The 18,870-nt window shown below is 46.9% G+C and overlaps 1 protein-coding gene across 3 annotated transcripts; it reads right to left on the bottom strand.

Annotated features, from left to right (window-relative positions):
• Nucleotides 1-6,303: 6,303 nt before the first annotated feature.
• LOC141504123 (uncharacterized) lies at nucleotides 6,304-11,879 on the bottom strand. 3 transcript variants are annotated; one of them, XM_074208956.1, is made up of 3 exons: nucleotides 11,814-11,879; nucleotides 7,102-7,815; nucleotides 6,304-6,472 (listed from the first exon to the last, which is right to left on the bottom strand). In XM_074208956.1, the coding sequence occupies exons 2-3, from the start codon at nucleotides 7,731-7,733 to the stop codon at nucleotides 6,466-6,468; spliced, it is 639 nt and encodes a 212-aa protein (XP_074065057.1). In that variant the 5' UTR covers nucleotides 7,734-7,815; nucleotides 11,814-11,879; the 3' UTR covers nucleotides 6,304-6,465. The 3 variants fall into 3 exon arrangements, with proteins under 3 accessions (XP_074065057.1, XP_074065059.1, XP_074065058.1); XM_074208958.1 differs by having other exon boundaries at nucleotides 11,809-11,832; XM_074208957.1 differs by lacking the exon at nucleotides 11,814-11,879 and adding an exon at nucleotides 10,546-10,641.
• Between the last annotated feature and the right edge of the window lie 6,991 nt (nucleotides 11,880-18,870).

The raw sequence follows: 18,870 nt of genomic DNA, 5'->3' as shown, positions 1-18,870 counted from the left end.
AGAAAAAAATACTGATATCTTATTGTCTGATCCTGCTATCTCTTATACTTTATGTTTTTTCCCTTACGGGTATGATTTCTCAATCAACACATTCAATTTGGATCAATATATATCACGGAAACAATGCAAAGATTGGGAAATTGCTTCGGTGTGGGGTGTGGAGAGGTAATTAAGAGTAGGGGGAACATTGTAAAATTCAATATAAATGAAATCTATAGTAAAAGAGGCAGGAAGAGAGGGAAGGAGGGAGGGGGAGTGGAAGGGGAGCAGCAGAGGGAGGGAGAGGGGTGAAAGGGTACGGCACTGCCCCCATTAGGAAAATGGGGTTAGGTTGGCCTGGGAGCGGCCTCAGAAGGATAAGCAGCAAAGCCTCCATCTTTTCAGGGCAGGAAACTGAGGCCGGGCAGGGGGAGCGGCTTGCTCATTGTGCAGAACCCAGGGAGACCCCGTTTTCTGTCATAGCCCTTCTGCTTACAGAAGAGGAGGGGGAGGTGTGGCAAGGGCCAGTGGAGACCTGAACGTCATCTAGGGCATTACGCAGAGGCAAGCCTGAAATCCATTTTGGTGAGACAAAGACCGAGATGGCCAGGGCTTGGGGGGCAGGATCTAGAACGGCTCCTACAGCAGTTGGAATTAAACTACAGCTTACAGGAAGGTGGATTCTGTGAAGCCTGGGAGAAAAGGAAGGCCGTTCCAGGCTGTGGTACCCATGCAAAAGCCTGGAGAGGGGAGATGGGGTATCATGATGAAGGGACCAAAGGGATCCCAGTTTAGTAGAATTACATGGGGTGGGAAGGGGAGAGATGTCCAGTGAGGCCCAGGGACAACTGGGGGCCAGGTTCTTAGGGAATAAATATAGTAAACAGAGGATTTTGTTTCTTCCCCCAAAGAAATGTTCGCTTGGGATGCCTGCTATCTGCTCACTTGCCCTTGAACTGAAAGTCTAGGCTCATGGAACCAGCATCACTTCTCGGGCCTTCTAAAGAATGACACCTTCTTTGGGTCACGCGCCCACTAAGTGGTTGCTGCCAAACATCAGAATAGAACTCGTGTGACGAATCCACAGAGAACCCTCTGGTATCTGGTAATTATTGAGGTTGAGAAAAGGAAGGATGTCATTTAACCGAAGGTAAAGCAAAGAGGACTCCACTTCTAGCCTCTAAACATCTCTGGCCTCCTCTCCTTCCTTGTCTGCTCAGGGCACTCAGGCCCCCATGGGCAGGGAGGTGCGGCAGAGAGTGGGGGGCAGAACCTGAAGGCCAGAAGCTTTGTCCCACTGAGGTCCAACCCAGCCTCAGGAACCTACTAGTCCTTTCACCCTCTCTATTCCAGTTTCCTCATATGTCAATGACCTGAAGACAAGAATGGCAACCGCTCCATTATCTGCTAAGAAAGCCTCAAATAGGCTCCCAGAGAGTAGGACACCACCGACGCAACAAAGCACAAATGTGATCCTCTGAACAATGACCTCCCCAATACTCCAACTTCTATGTCTTCACCTACCCCCCAGTGAGTGCATGGATCCAGGATTATGCTGGTAAATGTTTAACAACTAGCTCTTGGGGGCTGAGAGGATGTGCACAGGATACACTTATATTCTTACCCAGAATAGCTAACATATTTTCCTCCAATATCTTTAGTCTCAACCGCAAAGAAAATAATGACTACTATCCTGTTGTATTGTGTTTACTAATTTCCAAAGTATCATTATTCATAAAGAAAATTGATAAACTACTCCAACAACCCTCCCCCCAAAACCGTCCTCTGGAAATGGTGGTAAATTGCTCCAGGATGTCAATGAGTAAAGACTTTCTTGACAATAAATTGACACCAAGATACTTAGAGTCTGGGAACATGGGACAGTCACTGTGCACAGGGGAAGGCTTTCCTAGACACCAGCTGCTGCTTTCAGATCACCCCGATGCTCGGACCATTTGAATGAATGAATCCTCTGGCTGGGCCTGAACAGATTCCAAAGCAAATCCTTTGAATGCAATCTTAATCTGAATTCAGCCAGATGCATTTATGAATAAAGACAGTTCCCACACATTTAGCCCTGCATTTCATAAAGCAAAGATTATCTCAAGTTGTGTCTATTAAAAATTTTCTGCTAGCGTGATGTTTCTACCATCGGGAAGGTTGCCTTACCACAATGATTCCACCAGCTCACCACCCACTGTCTCATGGGTACCTTTCCCAAAACTCTGCTGAAACTAGTTTCAGGGGTTACTGATTACCTTTCAGTTATGAAAGAGAATGGCCCATTCTTGTAAAAAGATAATAAATCAAATTGGATATTTTCACTTTTACATCACCAACATCATTGTCATAGTCTCTACACCTCTTCCCTCCAAGATAACCATTGCCTAAAAACATTTTTTAAAAAAAGGAAAAAGGGAGAAGCTGGGTGGATAGAGCACCAGCCCTGGTGTCAGGAGGACCTGAGTTCAAATGATGCCTCAGACACTTTGTGACCTTGGCCATGTGACTTAACGCCATTGCCTTAAATAAATAAAATAATATTTAATGAAGAAAAGGAAAAAAGCAGAAGAAATCTTTTCAAATCAAGAAAACTGATCCACATGGTTTCTCCTTTCTGGGAAAAAAAGTGTCTTTTATTGAAATAAATACTGACCTGACCCAAATTCCCAGAAAACATCTACCATCACCAAAAGCCAAGTCAATACGTAGAACATGCCTGAGACTCCACTTTGCTTGGGAAACCTTCTCTGGTTGAGAATCATTCACTAACTTTCTCCCAGTTTTGAGGTCTTTCAGAGGAGGTTACCTCTCGGATGATGATCATTGGGTTCAGGTATCACACAGCTATCACACACCCGACTGCCCCATTCCCTATAAAATGACCTTTGTCTCAGTCGTCCTTCTCTAGGATCTGTCAACAACACAGAACATCCCTGATCATCCATTCTTCTCTTAGGCTTACAAACACCACCTTCTCCTGGGCATTATCCTACCCTTCCCCAGCTGATGCTTTGCAGCTTCTCTGGGGGCTAGTCATGCTCTTCCAGAGCTCCTAAGATGCTGCCTCTAGCCCTTCTCCTTCATATGCTGTCCCTCGATAATTTCCCCACTCCTTCGCTTCACCTAGCTCCCCTCCACAGCCTAGTCCTGCCTCAGTCTCACCACGATTGGCCCTCTGCAGAGCTCTTACCCACAGGGTCAAGGTTTTCAGGACCATAGATACATCATTTAGCACACAAAGGGAGGCTGTCATCTTTCCAACAAGGCAGTTGTGCCGTCTGATATCATTATTGGTTTCAATGTCTCCTGTTTAGAGCCTTAACTGGCTCTTTTGTCTCTTCTCGCATCCCATGCATTTACCATTCATTTACTGACTGATTTGAGCTGCCTGGCATAGACATCTTGCATCAGTCTGTCTCTTCTTGCTGGGACAGTGCATCTTGTCATGGGGTTCCTGATGGACTACTGTGGCCCCCATCCAACATCTCTTTCATGCCAATGCCTGACTCCTTTTCCTCAATAAGGCTAGAGTGCCTGGGGGAGACCCAAGTTCCAAAGAGCCTTGGGACTCAGCAACCCTGTTGTGGCAAGACAGAATGAGTACAAAATACACCAGAAGAGACAGGCTGGGGGGACTTTAGTCTATGGGGGAGGCCTACACAGAGCAAGCTCAATTCAGTGATCCTGTGGTCATTCAGCAGGTGAGCATGGACAGGCCCCTCATCTGCTGAACGGCAATGAGAGGAAGAGAAATGCGGCACCTCTGCCTGGGGTATCCTCATTATGTTGGGGGTGGCGGGTTGGATGATGAATACGGCAGATCAATCTATAGCTATATCTTTTCCTTGTCTGTGTGTGTGTGTGTGTGTGTGTGTGCATCTATTTGTGTATATATGTGTGTGTGTTTTTGTGTGTATGTATGTGTATGAGATATTTTGTCCATGCTTAACATTTGGAATTGGGGAATGGTATTAGAGACCCAGAGACAGAGACAGAGACAGAGAGATTGAGATAGAGAAAAAGAGTCAAAAAGAGAGAGATGGAGGCAGAGAAACAGATGCAAACACAGATGGAGACAGAGACAAGAGATACAGTGAAAGAGAGAGAAACAGATTCAGAGAGTCACAAAAGAGCCAGAGACAGAGAGCGAAAGAGGGACAGAGGAATCAGACAGACACAAAGAGATTGAGAAAGAGTCAAAGAAAGTCAGAGATGGACAGAGAAAGACACAGAGAGGCAGAGACTCAGACAGTGAAGCAGAGAGGAGAGGAGGGAGAGATACAGGGAAAGACACAGAGAGGGACACTTCTAGAAGGATGGGCCATCTTTTCAGGAAACCAGGGAGACATCATTTCTTCTCCCTGCATCGCCCTGTCCAGTCTCTGGGAGTTGCTTTGGCTAACAGAGGTCATGGACCTGGAGGGATGCTCCAGGAGGCAAACTGTGAGGATGTGGCTCAGCTGTGGCATGGCATTGGGGCAGGGTGCGGGGATCTCAGTCCCAGAGTCTGGGCCCGGGCAGAGCCCCAAGGAAGTGTTGAAGTGAGCTGCCTCAGTTGTTAAAACAAGGTCCCAACTGCCTCCGCCCAGTCACACTGACCCAATGGGGGTGCCAAAGCTGTCCAGAGGCTTGTCCTGCTGGCCACCCCCTCTGCTTATCTCTGTGCTGTGTCTCTGCCTTCCCCTCTGGGCCCTCCCACAGGGGTCCCTTTAACTCTCCAACGTTCTCTTGGAGGGAGGAACATTTACCTTTAATCAAGACTGACAGTTCTTAATTATCTGTGGCTTGTCTGGCTCTGGTGAAGATCTCCAAATCCCAGCATTGGACAGCGGTGTCTGGGAACCAGAGAGATCACAGTTGGAGGAGCTCCCCTTTCTCTTAGTGTTTATGGGGGGAACCTTGGGGGCAGGGATGGTGCTTCCTCTCTTCCCAAAGAAGCACAGAATTTGAGAATTGATGGGGACTGTCATCCAGCCCAGCGCTGGGAAGGAAGGAAATGCCTGAAACATGGCCAACTGGCCCCTGTGTGGGGAGAAGTTATTGTTAAGGTATTAATTGTCTTTTTAAGCATGGGAGGGGCAGCTAGGTTGCCCAGTGGATGGAGCACCAGCCCTGGAGTCAGGAGGACCTAAGTGCAAATCTGACCACAGACAATAATTTCCTAGCTGTGTGGCCTTGGGCATATCACTTACCCCATTTGCCTTGCAAAAACCATAAAAAAAAGAGTGGGAAGGTGGTCAGTTCAGCAGAATGCACCCCCATATGTGAGTTCACTGCTCTCAGTGTGATCGTGGGCTTTGTAGGAATGTGATTTTCACATGAAGTTAATCAGTTGTGTATTAGGCCCTAGAAGCTGGCCCACAGGTGTATGCAGACGCTCCAAACAGACAGATCCCAAAGTAAAAATACAATAACCAAAACCAAGAACAGGAGCTTAAGTGACGAACCAATCAATGATGGATGTGGAAAACCAATCAGGGCATGCAAAGGCAGAACTAGGTGGAGGCGAGGAGGCCCCTGGCGCTGAGTAGCCTGATCCCAAAGATGATCTGGAACACACTACTTCCTCTGTTGCCCACTCCCCCAACTTGAGCTCTGAGCAGCATTGCTTATACACAGGCTGTGTGCATTTTGGGAGACTTTTGTGTCCCTACCTCGGAGGGAGACACAGCTTCCAGGAAGCAGGTTGCCGCTTCCTTCCGAGGTGGGGATGTTATCCATATTGTTGGTTCTCTTTGACTAAGGAAGTTGGATTCCATGTGTGGAGAAGTTTGAGTGTTAGTAATGGAGGAGGCGGTTGCAGTAAGCAGTGTCTCTGCCTTCAGGGGCAATTGGCAATCAAAATGCATCATGTTGTCCCACTTTGCTTGGAAATCGCCAGATTGTAGAAATTCCCCATGGCCAGAGCCAATCCTGTGAACTTCCATCCAGGCCAAAGCCACCCTGCCACTGTTACCCAACATGCCTGCTTCTGAGCCTCTGGGGTCAAAGGGAACAAGGGTCCCTCTCTCCCACATGTGCCAGCCCTCTCATCAGGGCTGCCCTCCCTCGCCTTGCAGAGACCCACTAGCAAGGCCCACAGCTTGCCCAAGGCTTTATCTTCTTCCTAAGACAGGGTTTGAGGCCATTTCCCACCCTGTTTTCCTCCTCTGTGGGTGCTGGCCACCTCACCAAGCCCACTCCTCTAATTGTCCCTTTTGTGGGTCTCTATGGACCTCTGCTGCTCCCCTTTCTCTCCCTCACCCCCATTTCTGAACCTATCTGTGCCAGTGTGTGTATGTTTGTGTGAGTAACATTAAAGCAACAATAATTAACTTCACCAATTTTTTTTATTCTTTTTTTATCTGCTGTGACACTAAGAACCTATATCCTTCTGCTCCGGAATCTCTTGACTCTGAAATATAGCTGCATAGATAATTGTGTCCTTTTATACGTGGCACAAGGGTGACTCTGAGAAGAATTCCCAAGGCAATCTCGGCCCCTTTAATCCCTGAGAAGAGATAAGAACAAAATACAGGTTAGGCAAGCAGCTCTCAGAATGCGCCCCTCTAGAACCTTAAGGGCACCCACCCAGAAAACACCAGAGACACAGCTGATGACAGCCAAGGACGTGACTATACAAACACATGCCAAATGGGACAAAGCCCTTTCTGGTTTGGCTCTTTCCCTTTTGAATCTGGCACTAACTGAAACAGGAAAGAGACTTTTAGGAACCTGGAGAAAATTCCAGCCTGGCTCTAGGGACACCTGAGGCTGGAAGGGAATGGCTCAGGAATGACATGCCACTTTCTGTGGCAGAAAAATTCTCCAGTTCCCAACAAGTTGCCTTTGGGAATGACTTCAGGAGGGAATCTAGCAAGATGGTGGCCTGGGTTCTGCTATGATTGGAAGACCTTTTGTGTTTTACCTGTCTCTGGAATCAGAGTGAAGCCATTTGGGGAAAGAAGTTGGGCTATCTTCCCTGGAGCTCATGGTAATACTCCTGGGGTACAGCAGAAGTGAGGACGGCCAACCCAGCTCCTTCTGGGATGGGGGGAGTTCAACCAGGAACAATAGAGAAACAGAGAGAGGGACAGAAAGATACACAGACATTCAGTGACATTTGGGTTCAATCCTTACTTGTTGTGGTCAAATGGAAAGGTGGAGACCAATTGTCCTTCTTCATTGTAAATGTCCTCGTATGTCCACTCCCGATTGCAGCGGCAGGTTGGCCCACACTTCTTAGAGTGGCACTCGGGGCATGGGTAGAAGCACCCGAGGCACTCTCTCTCCAGACAGTCGCAAAGGTCTTCTCCATTCAGAATCAGCCTGCCTCGTTCGTCATACAACTTCTCATTCTTCTCCACACTGGGGAGCTCCCCAGAAGGTGACTGGGGGCTAACTTGGCCACTATGCTGGCCACTGGAGCCAGCAGCACCCAAGGGAAAAGCCCGGCCATGGGACTTAGCTTTTCCACGACGGCTGAAACTGCCACGAGTGGCAGCTTTTCCACGGGTGACACATTTGAGGGCAACCTTGCCTTGCATACCAGCTTTGTGGGGCACCTTGCCATGGACATCAGATTTGTGGACAACCTTGCTCCTGGAACCACTGGCCTCCCCTTCCATCTCAAGGGCAGCCAACTTCTGCACACTTGCTATTTTGGCCTTCATTTTCTCTCCAAGCTCAGGGTGAACCATGTCCTTCTGCTCCTCCTTCTTCACCAGGAGCTCAGATTTCCTCACAACCACATTCTCCTTTTTCTCAGACATTTTAGAGGGAGTATTTGTTTTCGGTAACTGCAAGGCAGCTACACGTGTTGCCTTCTAGACCCCTTAGAAATGACTGAGAGACCTTGGGAAGGAAAAGAGGTAAGCAGGGTCACTATATGAATGAGGAGGGAGAGTGATGTGGAGGGATGGTGGCTTCAGGGTCCAAGAAAGTCCACAGGCCTAAGGGCACTAGATTCAGTTTCTACAAAAACGGCTCCTTGGGCACCTCCACAAAGAAGGGACAGACAGGATGGGAGGGAAGCAGCCTGAGGAGGGTCACCTGAAAGAAAGACCAGGCCTGGTTTGGGACATATCTCCTGTCTCCCCCTTTCTGGTTCTTGTTCTCCTCCCAATTCTCATTCCCCCACCTGGCTCCGACTCTAAACCACGGCCATCAAAGCAATTTTCAGGAAAGGCCTGAATGGACTCCCTGTCATCTCCACTAATTTTCTTCTGCTTTGGCTCTCTCCAGCTCCAGGTACTCTGGCACCCCACTTGGGTTATCTTCGCTCCCAGCCCTGGCAGGAAACAGTCAGCCGCCTGCTCCTTCTTCTTCCTCCCCTTTTTTACTACCTCCGACCCTTCGGTCCCATCATCTGGTCCTCCACCCCTGATCATCTGTGGCCTTCAAAACCCCCTCCATCCTCGACCCTTTGAAGGAGCATTTCTTCCACCATCCTTCACTGGATCAGAATCCTTAGCCATCAGCACTGCCTGGGAGTAGCCTTGCTCTCTCCGTGACAGGATGAGAGGGCAAAGATGTGGACAAAAGTTACACAGGGATTTCTCCCCTCTCCCCTACTTCTGCCTTACTGAAAGTCCAGCCAAGAGGCTGGGGAGTGGGGAACCGGGGGAACCTTGTTCTCTCTGGGATGGGAGGGGGAGATGGGGAGAAAGCCTACCCAGGCCTTCCACCCACTCTCCCCAACTTCTGCCCTGCTGAAATTGCAGCCAAGGAGCTGGGGAGGTCCAGAGCGGCTCCAGTGGCTGAAGTCAACCAGCTGGCACCACCAAGGAGGTTGCACAGGAAGGACCTGGTGTCCTAGCATAGAGGCCAAAGGTAAATTGTCAGTTTTCAATTGAACCATGGCAGATCTCCTGGCAGGTATGAGTCTAGAATAGAGATTGGCTTTACTGGCCTTGCAGAGCAAACTGCCTTTACTTCTCCCCTTGGAAGCTGGTCCTTTCTCTGCCCTTTTCAGTCAGACTTGCTGACAGCAGAAGTGGCAGAGTCACCTGAGGTGGGGGATGCCCAAAGCAGGTTCCCTTTGAAGTGAGAATTGCAAAGCAGAAGAAAGACATGAGTGCAACAGGGAGATGATCCCCTGGCCTTTTCTAAGTCAGGACGCAAACTGAGACAACACGCGTAAAGTGACTTGTCCACAGTCACATAGGTTAGGGTCTCAGGGCACATTTGAATTCAGCAAGAGGAGTCTTCCTGACAACCATTTTAATCTGTGAGACCTGGGGAGATAGCTATGGCTTTATAGGCCCCAGATCACCCAGGCTCTCACGGATTGGTCAATAACAAGTCCCAGGCCAAGGCCTGATTGGCTCAGAGGAAATGAAACTAGAATCATTTCTGTTTGGGCCAGAAACCCTCAGGGTCTTCCTCTCCTAGACTGTTTTTAAGGGCATCTACGTAAAAGAGACCATTCTTTGCTTCCTTTCCTGCTTCACCACAGTCACTGAATGGGCCTGGCCTTAGACAAATTGAGACCCTTAAAAGTCAAGTTACCCCAGTTCTTCCAGAGACATCCCCAGTCTTGCTGATCTTATCTGACCGCTGGACCCAGATGGCTTTAGAGGAGAAATAGAGGCTGGTGACTTTGTACAGGGATTCCCCTCAGTCAAATCCAATTCACTTGCATGTCATGGCATCACCTCCCTGATCTCAGGAACTTCTTCAAGAAGATCCCAGGAACAAGTCAAAGAGTCTCTAAATGGGTAACATATTTTGCTTTAAAAACTATATTAAATTTAAATATTTTATTTTAAAGAATTTTAAAAATATATCAAATTGATATAGAATATGATTGTATATTAAACTACATGTACCTCTATCAGATAATACAATTCTTATATATGATTCTTATATTAAAGAGGAATAAATTAAATTTGAATTCAAATAAAAGTAAAAATTCCTGGTTTTTTGATAAGTGACTGTGTGAAATATTCCCTTTTAACAGTTAACATTGTAATTATCTAGCTGTGTGGCTTTGGGCAATCCACTTAAACTCATTGCCTTGCCAAAAAAAAAACATAAAAAAGGGGCAAGCTAGGTGTTGCACTGCATAGAGCACCAGCCCTGGGGTCAGGAATACCCGCATTTAAATCAAGTCTGAGACACATAATAATTACCTAGCTGTGAGTCTTTCAGCATGCCACTTAGCCCCATTGCCTTGCAAAGATAAAAAAAAAACCCTAAAAAAGTAGAGTTAATATTGCGAGTGATGATCTCTCAGGGTTAAAATCCTTCAAAAAGACAGTTTAATACTCATAGAGCATTCTTAGAAGAACACTGGAGAGAGTTCCTGCTTTACAAGCCAGGCACCCTACCGATTCTGTAGTGGGTAGGTTGGGAACTGGACTATTTCCAGAGAGACCTTGCATTTTTAGTCACCCATTTGATGATAAAAGTACCCTAATTTGGAGAACAGTAGACTGTCTTATGACTTCAATAAGGTAGTTGTAATCCTGAAGGTTATTCTCACCATCTGCCTGGTGAGCTCATATTCTATGAAAACCTTTCATTCTTTTCTTGGTTGCTGGGCTAGATTTTCCCAAGTAGAATGTAACTCTGAAGACCAACCAGTGAGTCCACAGAAAGGGATGATAGGGAGGAGGAGGGAGATCACGTTAGGCCATTTAAGATCACTTGACTGTCCATTCGGGGCAGCTCGTTGATCTTCACTACATTTGTGAGAGTTGGTGTGTGAACCCTTTTCTGAAGGAAAGCCCAAAGAAACTTGTTTTCTTTTTTACACAGAGGAGTCTCTATATTTTTAAGTGGATTTTTCTCCCACAAAGCAGGGTTTGTACTGAGGGATGGGGGTGGGAAGTAACGGGGTGATATCAACTGGAATTTTATTTACTTTTACACAATCCTACAGCAGATTTAGATGGTGTGCTCACTCCTCTAGGTTTATAGAAGCCCCTGTTTCTATGGGGGGGGTATGAGGGGCAGTACCTATCATTCCACATATAAAAGACAATATGTATGTTTTATTGAAATGACCAGTTTGGGAAAGAAAATGTGTCAAGGTCCAGGGAGGGTGATTTCCTCACTGCTGGGTTAAACAGAATTACCTGTAAATTCAAAAACACCAGAATAGAACCCAAAGGAAGACATGAGTTCAGAGTTGGCCTCCATGACTCCTTAGCTGTGACCCTGGCAATGCCATTTCACCTATCTGCCTCAGTTTTCTCCACTGTCAAATGGTAGTAAGAATAGCAGCTGCTTCCTAGGATCGTGAGATAATTGGATACGACTTTAGCATAGTGTCTGGTCTACTGTAGAGGAGAAGCACAACTTGGTCCCTTCCCTTTCTCCTTACCCTGGGCTTTGTGATGGTTAACCCAACGAAAAAAAGAGAAATGAAATATTTATGCAGGGGATGGGGGAAACAAGGCACCCTAACTTGAGGATTTGGGATTTAACACACAAGCGCCATTTAGCATTTCCTTCCCAGATTGGCCCTGGGGTCTATGACCCCAAAAAGGCAAAGAAGGCCTTCCAAAGGCACAATGGATACAGAGACCCTCCCTCTCTGGAGAAAGGCCTCAGACGTTCCATATGGACCCCTTGCCTCTGGATCCTCACATTGACTGAGCCTCTCCAGAGGCATGGTGCAGGGGCAGGGCTGGGCTCAGAGAGAGAAGTCCTTGCCTTTGGGGCAAGGCCAGGAGCCCAAACTGGAGCTGGACTCGGACTGGGCCTGGAAATAACCCAGGGCCCCTCTCTATAGCAGACAATTAGCCATGGGTTGGAAGGAGGGGAGGGAGGCCTGGTCAGGACAGGGCTCTGAATGGCTGCAGACATCAAGGTTCCTGGGGTCAAGGTTTTACTACGCACCATACCTAGGCTTTAATCGTGATGGAGAACTTGCCTTTGCAGTCTTCTCCAAGCCAAGTCTTTATCCTGGACCAACGTGGAACAAAAACAGAGAAAGGAGTGAATGAATGGGATGATTGCCAAACCAAGAGAGTCACAAGAGGGACAGTGGTTACCAGACTGTGACACTACACGATTCACAAGAGGGACAGTGGTTACCAGACTGTGACACTACACGATTCACAAGAGGGACAGTGGTTACCAGACTGTGACACTACACGATTCACAAGAGGGACAGTGGTTACCAGACTATGACACTACATGGGGTCCTGTACCCAGAAGTGCACTTTCTCCTTGTTGATGACAAAATCTGTCTGTGGATGTTACCACCTCTGTTACAGGAACTGGGCACCCTAAGCACTAAGAAAAAAATAAAGCCCTCTTGGCACTTGGGGAAACAGACTTTTTTCTGGGGGATAGCCATTTCCTCAGAAGGTACAAGTGTCTCTAAATTTTCAGTTCTTAGATTTCCATTAATCAAAGAAGTTTGCCATGTATTGAGAGTAATCATTATGATTCTTGATCTCCTATAGTTCATTCATGGCAGCACTGGCTCCAGAACCCATTTTTTTATGATGTTCACATCAATATTCTGTCTCCCTTTGGTTGGGTAGATTGAGAATAATGAGGGCAGTTAGGTTTGAGGTACAGAATGATCAGCCTGTCCATTCTTGCCCTGACCCTTGCTGAATGTACCCTCTCCAGGCCTCCTTGTATAGTCTAAGGGCCCAGCAGTTCCATGGACATTTTAGGGGGCTATTATCAGCAAGCTAATGGGGTGGGGGAGTTGGGGGGAATAGTAAGGGTGCCAGGTAGAAAGTGAGTAGGTGGCTAACGGCCTGATCTGAGCCTCATAGCGCCTTCCCTCGAGGCCAATAACAGAGAAGGGGTCCCCTAACTCAGTGGAGGGTCCCCTGTCACCCTGAGCTCTAGGGTAATCCAGGGATCCCTTCATCAAGTTCATATTCATTAATAAATGGCATTACCACCACTGTCTCTGGGAATCACCTTAATTTAGCGGGCTCAGTCCTTCGGTAAATATTATTTGTATAACAAATAAAATGTTTACCATAATACCGAATATAGTATATGATACACGATGTAATATTGTTGCAATATCTCATATCAAATGTAGAAATAGCGTAACATTATTCTAGAATATACTACAAGACATCCTATGATAATGTGATTTATTATTACAAGTCTGCCTACTGAGTACAGAAACCTCCCCTCCCTTTTCCACATTGGACTAGGGATGAGATGGCCACTTGGTAAAGGCTTCACCCAAACGTGAGAGTCCTCAGTCAGCACCTCATAATCAATACCCGGTTAAAACCCAGGCAAAACGGCTCCAATTCCCCTAGAGGGTGCTCCTGGGGTTCTACTATCCTGTTATGCCCAAACCTTCTGAGCTCTTTGTGGGAAGGGGGGGTTAATCCCCTATGTCCTTCTGGGAAAATAGAAAAGAATAAGAACTGAGGCCTGCTTCCCTCAGGAGCCCCTCAGTGACCCCCTCCTGCAAAGGCATCAAAGATCAGAAAGGACGGAAGATCTTCTGCCCCCTAGGGATAAAGGGAAGCAGAATAGTGCTGAAAGGGGCCAGAGTGTGAGGGAGGGGCAGAGCAGCATCCAGAGGGAGGGGGAGGAGCAAGGGGAGGGGCAGAGCAGCAACCAGAGGGAGGGGGAGGAGCTGGTGGAGGGGCAGAGGCACCCAGAGGGAGGGGGAGGAGCAGGGAGAGGGGCAGAGCAGCACCCAGAGGGAGGGGGGTGGTGCTGGGGGAGGGGCAGAGCAGCATCCAGAGGGAGGTGCAGGAGGAAGGGGAGGGGCAGAGCAGCAACCAGAAGGAGGGGGAGGGGCAGAGCAGCACCCAGTGGGAGGGGGAGGACCAGGGGGGAGGGGCAGAGCAGCACCCAGAGGGAGGGGGAGGAACAGGGGGGAGGGGCAGAGCAGCACCCAGAGGGAGGGGGAGGAACAGGGGGAGGGTCAGTGCAACACACAGATGGAGGGGGAGGAACAGGGGGAGGGGCAGAGCAGCACCCAGAGGGAGGGAGGGGCAGGAGGAGGGGCAGAGTAGCACCCAGAGGGAGGGGGAGGAGCAGTGGGAGGGGGAGGAGCTGGGGAGGCAGTGGAGGGGCTGCCCTAGGCACCCAGAGCAAATGGGCTGTGAGGCCCCCAGGGATCATGTAGAGGAGCCTCCATCACACACAGGGAGGATACTGAGGCACAGTGCATCATGGATCTGAGGGAACAAATCAATGCATCCCAATATCATACGGGCAGTCATTGTCGCTAAGGAACCAGTAGAGATGCCCCCCAACCCCAGGTCGGCATGAGGAGTGTGAGAGGCCGGAGGAAGCTCCTCCCAGTAAATGGCCTGCTAACACCCCCCATGGCATTCGTGCCCCGAGGGGCTCTGTCCGTGGCGTTGGGCCCCCCAGGACCCGGCCTGTGTCCTCCCTGCGCATGGGAAGGAGCAGAATGAGACCCGAGGCCCACTTGTCTGCGGAGCTCGGGGAGACGTCCTACCTGCATGGCGTCGAGGCCAGAAAGGAAGGAGCCTCTTCCGCCCCCCAGAGAGACAGGTAAACAGGAAGCGCCCCGGGGGATTCTGGGAGAGGGGGCGGGGCCGAGGGACCCGCAGAGCGTGGGGGCGGGGCCTGGGGAGGGGGCGGGGCAGATGTTAGCACATTGTCTGGTCTGTTGTAGAGGTGAAGAACAGCCTGGTCCATTCCCTTTCTCCTTCCCTTGACTTTCTCATGGTCAAGCCACAGAAAAAAGAAATGAAATGTTTACCCAGGAGAGGGGGGAAGCATGGATCTTTAACTTGAGGCTTTGGGATTCAATTCCCAACTGCAATTTAGCATTTCTTTCCCAGAATGGCCTTGGGGCCCACCACCCAAAAAAAGGCAAAGAAGGTCTGCCAAGGGTCCAATGGCCACAGAGACCCTCCCTCTGTGGAGAAAGGCCTCACACCTTCCAAATGGGCCCCTTCCATCTGGGTGCTCACATGACTGAGCCTCTCCAGAGGCAGTGAGTAGGGGAACAAAAACAAAGTGATCCACAATTACAAACAGATGGATCATCATAATGGTCATGTTGTAAAAGTAAATATATCCCCCCTCCCCAAAACCAGAGATGTCAAGAAAAATCTGTGCTTAAGTCTATAAAAAGACACCATCAGCTCTGTCTCTGGGGATGAATAGTATTCTTTATCATAAGTCCTTCAGAGTTGGGAAAACATTAAGTCATTCAGAGCTGATCATCCTGTAGTGATTGCTGTTACTTCCTCATGGAAGGATGCATCCTGTTCATCGTTTCTTGCAACAGAATAGTATTCCATCATAGTCACAAATCAAAATTTGTTCAGCCATTCTCCAACTGATGGGCATCTCCTCTATTTTCAGTTCCTTGCCACAGAAAAGAACTGCTATAAATATCCTTCTAACCATAGATCTTTTTCCTTCCTGTTTGTCTTCTCTTCTGGAATACTGACCTGGTAGGGGCATTACTAGGTCAATGGCTAGCATGGTTTTATGGGCCTGGGTTGAGAGCTTTGGAAGCAGCTGCCTCTGCTGCTGATTCAGTGGCTTCTGGACCTACTCCTGGTCTGTGCTGCTGAAGCCTGTGCCCCTCTGTGGGCAGTCTCTGGGCTGAGAGGTGTGGAAACTGCCATCACTACCACTGACCCAGTCACCCCGCACTGACCCAGTCACCCCACATTTGTTCCTAGATGGCTGAGGCTGGTTCACTGCAGCATAGTCATGCTAATCTTCAGTTCCTCTCTCACCTGAGACCAACAGACCTCTTCCCCAGGATATTCCAAGTTGTCTTGGACTGGAAAATTTTTTCACTTGTCTTTTTGGTTACAGTTATAACTCAAAGGTATTTGGAGTGGTTTGGGGGAGAGCTTGGGTGAGTGCTTTACCTTCTCTCCACCATCTTCTTTTTTGTCATCTTTGTCAATCAATCTGATATGTATGAAGTAGAATTTCAGAATTACTTTAATTTGAATTTCTCTAATTAGAGATTTTTAGCATTTTTTCATATGTATTGATAACTAATATTCCTTTCAAAACTGTCTTTTCAGGGGTGGCTAGGTGGCGCAGTGGATAAAGCACTGGCCTTGGAGTCAGGAGTACCTGGGTTCAAATCCAGTCTCAGACACAATAATTACCTAGCTGTATGGCCTTGGGAAAGCCACTTAACCCCATTTGCCTTGCAAAAACCTATAAAATGCTGTCTTTTCAGATCCTTTGATCACTTATCTTATTTTAGGAATGACTCTTGTCCCATTAAAGTGATTCAGTTCCTCATATATCTGGATATCAGACCCCTATCTGAGAAAATTGCTATAATATTCTCTCAGTTACTTGTTTCCCTTCTCATTTTACCTCTATTGACTTTGTGTGAGTAAAAATGTTTTAATTTTATGAAATTTTAGTTGTTCGTTTTATCTCCCAGGATCTTCTCTGTCCCCTGTTTGTCCAGAAGCTCTTCCCCTGTTCAGAAGTCTAAATGCTATTTCTTCTTTGCCCTTCTAATTTGTTTACAATGTCCAAGTTATGCATTTCTTTGGAACTAATGTCCAGTGAAATTTGACAACACACCTGTCAGCTGGCCTAGAGAAACTGCACCCAGAGACAAATCCCTGGTGGATATCAGGCTCACTTTCATTCTGCATGCTACCTCTTAGTTTGGGAGATGTTTGATTTTGAATAGGGCTCTCTGTAGTTGAGGCTGGGCAGTGCAGCCTGTTTGGACCCCATGGGGTTAGGCAGCAGGAGGAGGAAGCCTAGCATGTATCTTTCAGTACCATTGTTCCAAATAAAAGAAAGAGGAGGGGAAAATAGGGAGAAAAAAAAAAGAAGCATTTACAGGAGTTAGACAAAAGGAAGGGTTTTTTGGTTTCTTGTAGGGTTGGGGAGGTAAAAGAAAGATCCTCTTGGATTTGGGTCTGCATCCCCAACATACCACTTTTCTTCTACATCTCTGTTGACTACTCTTCTGCTCTCTTTAGCAGTAAACAGAGTTTCAGTACTTCCTGTGTTGTCAGCTACTTAGAAAAATCTGTTACTAGCAAGCCCTCTGTCATATTCTGACTGTGACTTACAGGCTCCATCCCTAGCTTTCCTGGAGTTGAATCATTATATTTCTTTTTTCTCTCTTCCACTCATCTAATCATTTAGTAGTTTGCTTTTGCTGAACTTGGAGCCTGGAAGACCTGGATTCAAATTCCAGCTCCCTCACTTAACTAGCTATCTGAAACCCTTTCACCTCTGAGTGCCTCCGTTTCCTCTTTTGAAAAGTGGGAATACTCATAGGGCTGACTTCACAGAATCGCAGTAAGGAAAAAAAGAGATGATGTTTGCAGACTGCTGTGGAAAACATGCAACATTATAAAAGTGTTAGTCATTCTTCCTATGATTAGTCCTTGGTTGTTCAATTGGAAACTTTTCTTTTTTTTCTCCTCTCCCTCTCAGATGCCCCTATTTCACATCTTTTTTGACATTCCTTTTTCTCTTCCCTCTTTACCTGAGTCTTCTTTCTATTAGGAATCCATACAACATTAGGATGCTGGCTCCCACTTAGATATACCTATTGTTTTACTCTCCATACATTCTCTCATTTGATTATAACATTTCCTTTAGCACCCCATGGTTTCCAAGACATTTTATATAAATGATTTCAGGAGTAGAGCCTCCCAAACATCCTGGGAGGGGAGCAATCCCTCATACCCATTTTATTGATTAGGAAACTGAAACTCAAAGAAGTCAAGTGATTTCTCCATTGTCACTAGCTAGGAAGTAGAGAAGACTGAATCTTCTGACTACAAGGTTGGTCCTCTTGACATATCACTGCACTGTCTTCCTTTCAAATATTAAATTCTTCTCATATGGATGAATAACTCCCTCCCCATCCTAATGATACCCAAAGTCTAAAAGCCCCAGGCCTTATAAAATAGAAATGCATACATGCACACACATGTGTAACTCTCTCTCTAGATATGTAGACAGACACTCATGCATAGACACACAGTTATATATGCATGTATGCATGTGTATGCACATATAATATACTTGCATACATGTGTGTATATGTGTACATGCAGACACAGGCATACATTCATGCATAAACCCTGCCTTCTGGGGAACATATGATGAGGTTCTGCCATTTATTCCCTATATTACTTTAATAAAGTCTTTTGAATTTTCTCTATAACTCTGCAAATGAAGAGATTCTAGATTCTATGACCTCTAAGTCCTTTCAACTTCTCAATCTCTCATTTTAGGGACATAGATAATTCATGATGATGAAGTTGGCATTCAATGCTATTATTTCAATGAAAGTGCCTGCTGCTTCAAGCAAAGCAGAATAGTAGCTTTATTTAGAACACTGTCTCTACCTAACACTTGATAAATGTTAAGTAATAAAACCAAAAATTTTACAGATATATAAACTTAATTGATCCTGAGAAAGGAATGAGGGTTTTTTGGCATTTTTTTATCCCCCAAGTCACACTCTGGGTCAGTGGCGGCATGGTATCAAACCCTTAAACTTCTAATTCCCAAATCTCTTCTCAAATCTTACTTTAAAAAAATAGAAAACCATAACAAAGTCTTACTATGTCTTTATTTTGGGAACATGCAAAAAGAGGCAGTCTGGTTGAGTGGAAAGGAGGTATAATTCAGGAAATCGGTGGGCCTGGGCTCTAGCTCTGCCATTTCTTTAGTGGCCCTGTGAAAGTCACTTGAGGTCTGACCCTAGATGAGACAACTGAACTAGGTCACTGAAATTTTCTTAGAGATCAAAATTTATGTTTATATGAGTGATTTTGAAATTGGGGGACCTGAAGTGAGGTCCCCAACACTCATTCTCAGAATGAAGGGAGCCATAGAGAAGACTAAAGTTGATGCTCCCCAGGAAAGACTTGCTCTGTGGTTAGGAATATGCTCTCCACATAGTGAGGTTTTTTGGTGAACCCCAGTCCCAGGATTACTAGTTTCCTCTCCATCCCTACCCAT

This window comes from Macrotis lagotis, unplaced genomic scaffold (genome assembly GCF_037893015.1).
Source record: "Macrotis lagotis isolate mMagLag1 unplaced genomic scaffold, bilby.v1.9.chrom.fasta BILBYCTG161, whole genome shotgun sequence".
NCBI classification, from domain to species: domain Eukaryota; kingdom Metazoa; phylum Chordata; class Mammalia; order Peramelemorphia; family Peramelidae; genus Macrotis; species Macrotis lagotis.
The sequence above is the reverse complement of the archived record's forward strand: the minus strand, read 5'-3'. Positions and strand labels throughout refer to the sequence as shown.

Coding starts and splice junctions, on each gene's coding strand:
- LOC141504123 (XM_074208956.1), bottom strand. CDS start 7,733: ATGTCTGAGAAAAAGGAGAATGTGGTTGTGAGGAAATCTGAGCTCCTG.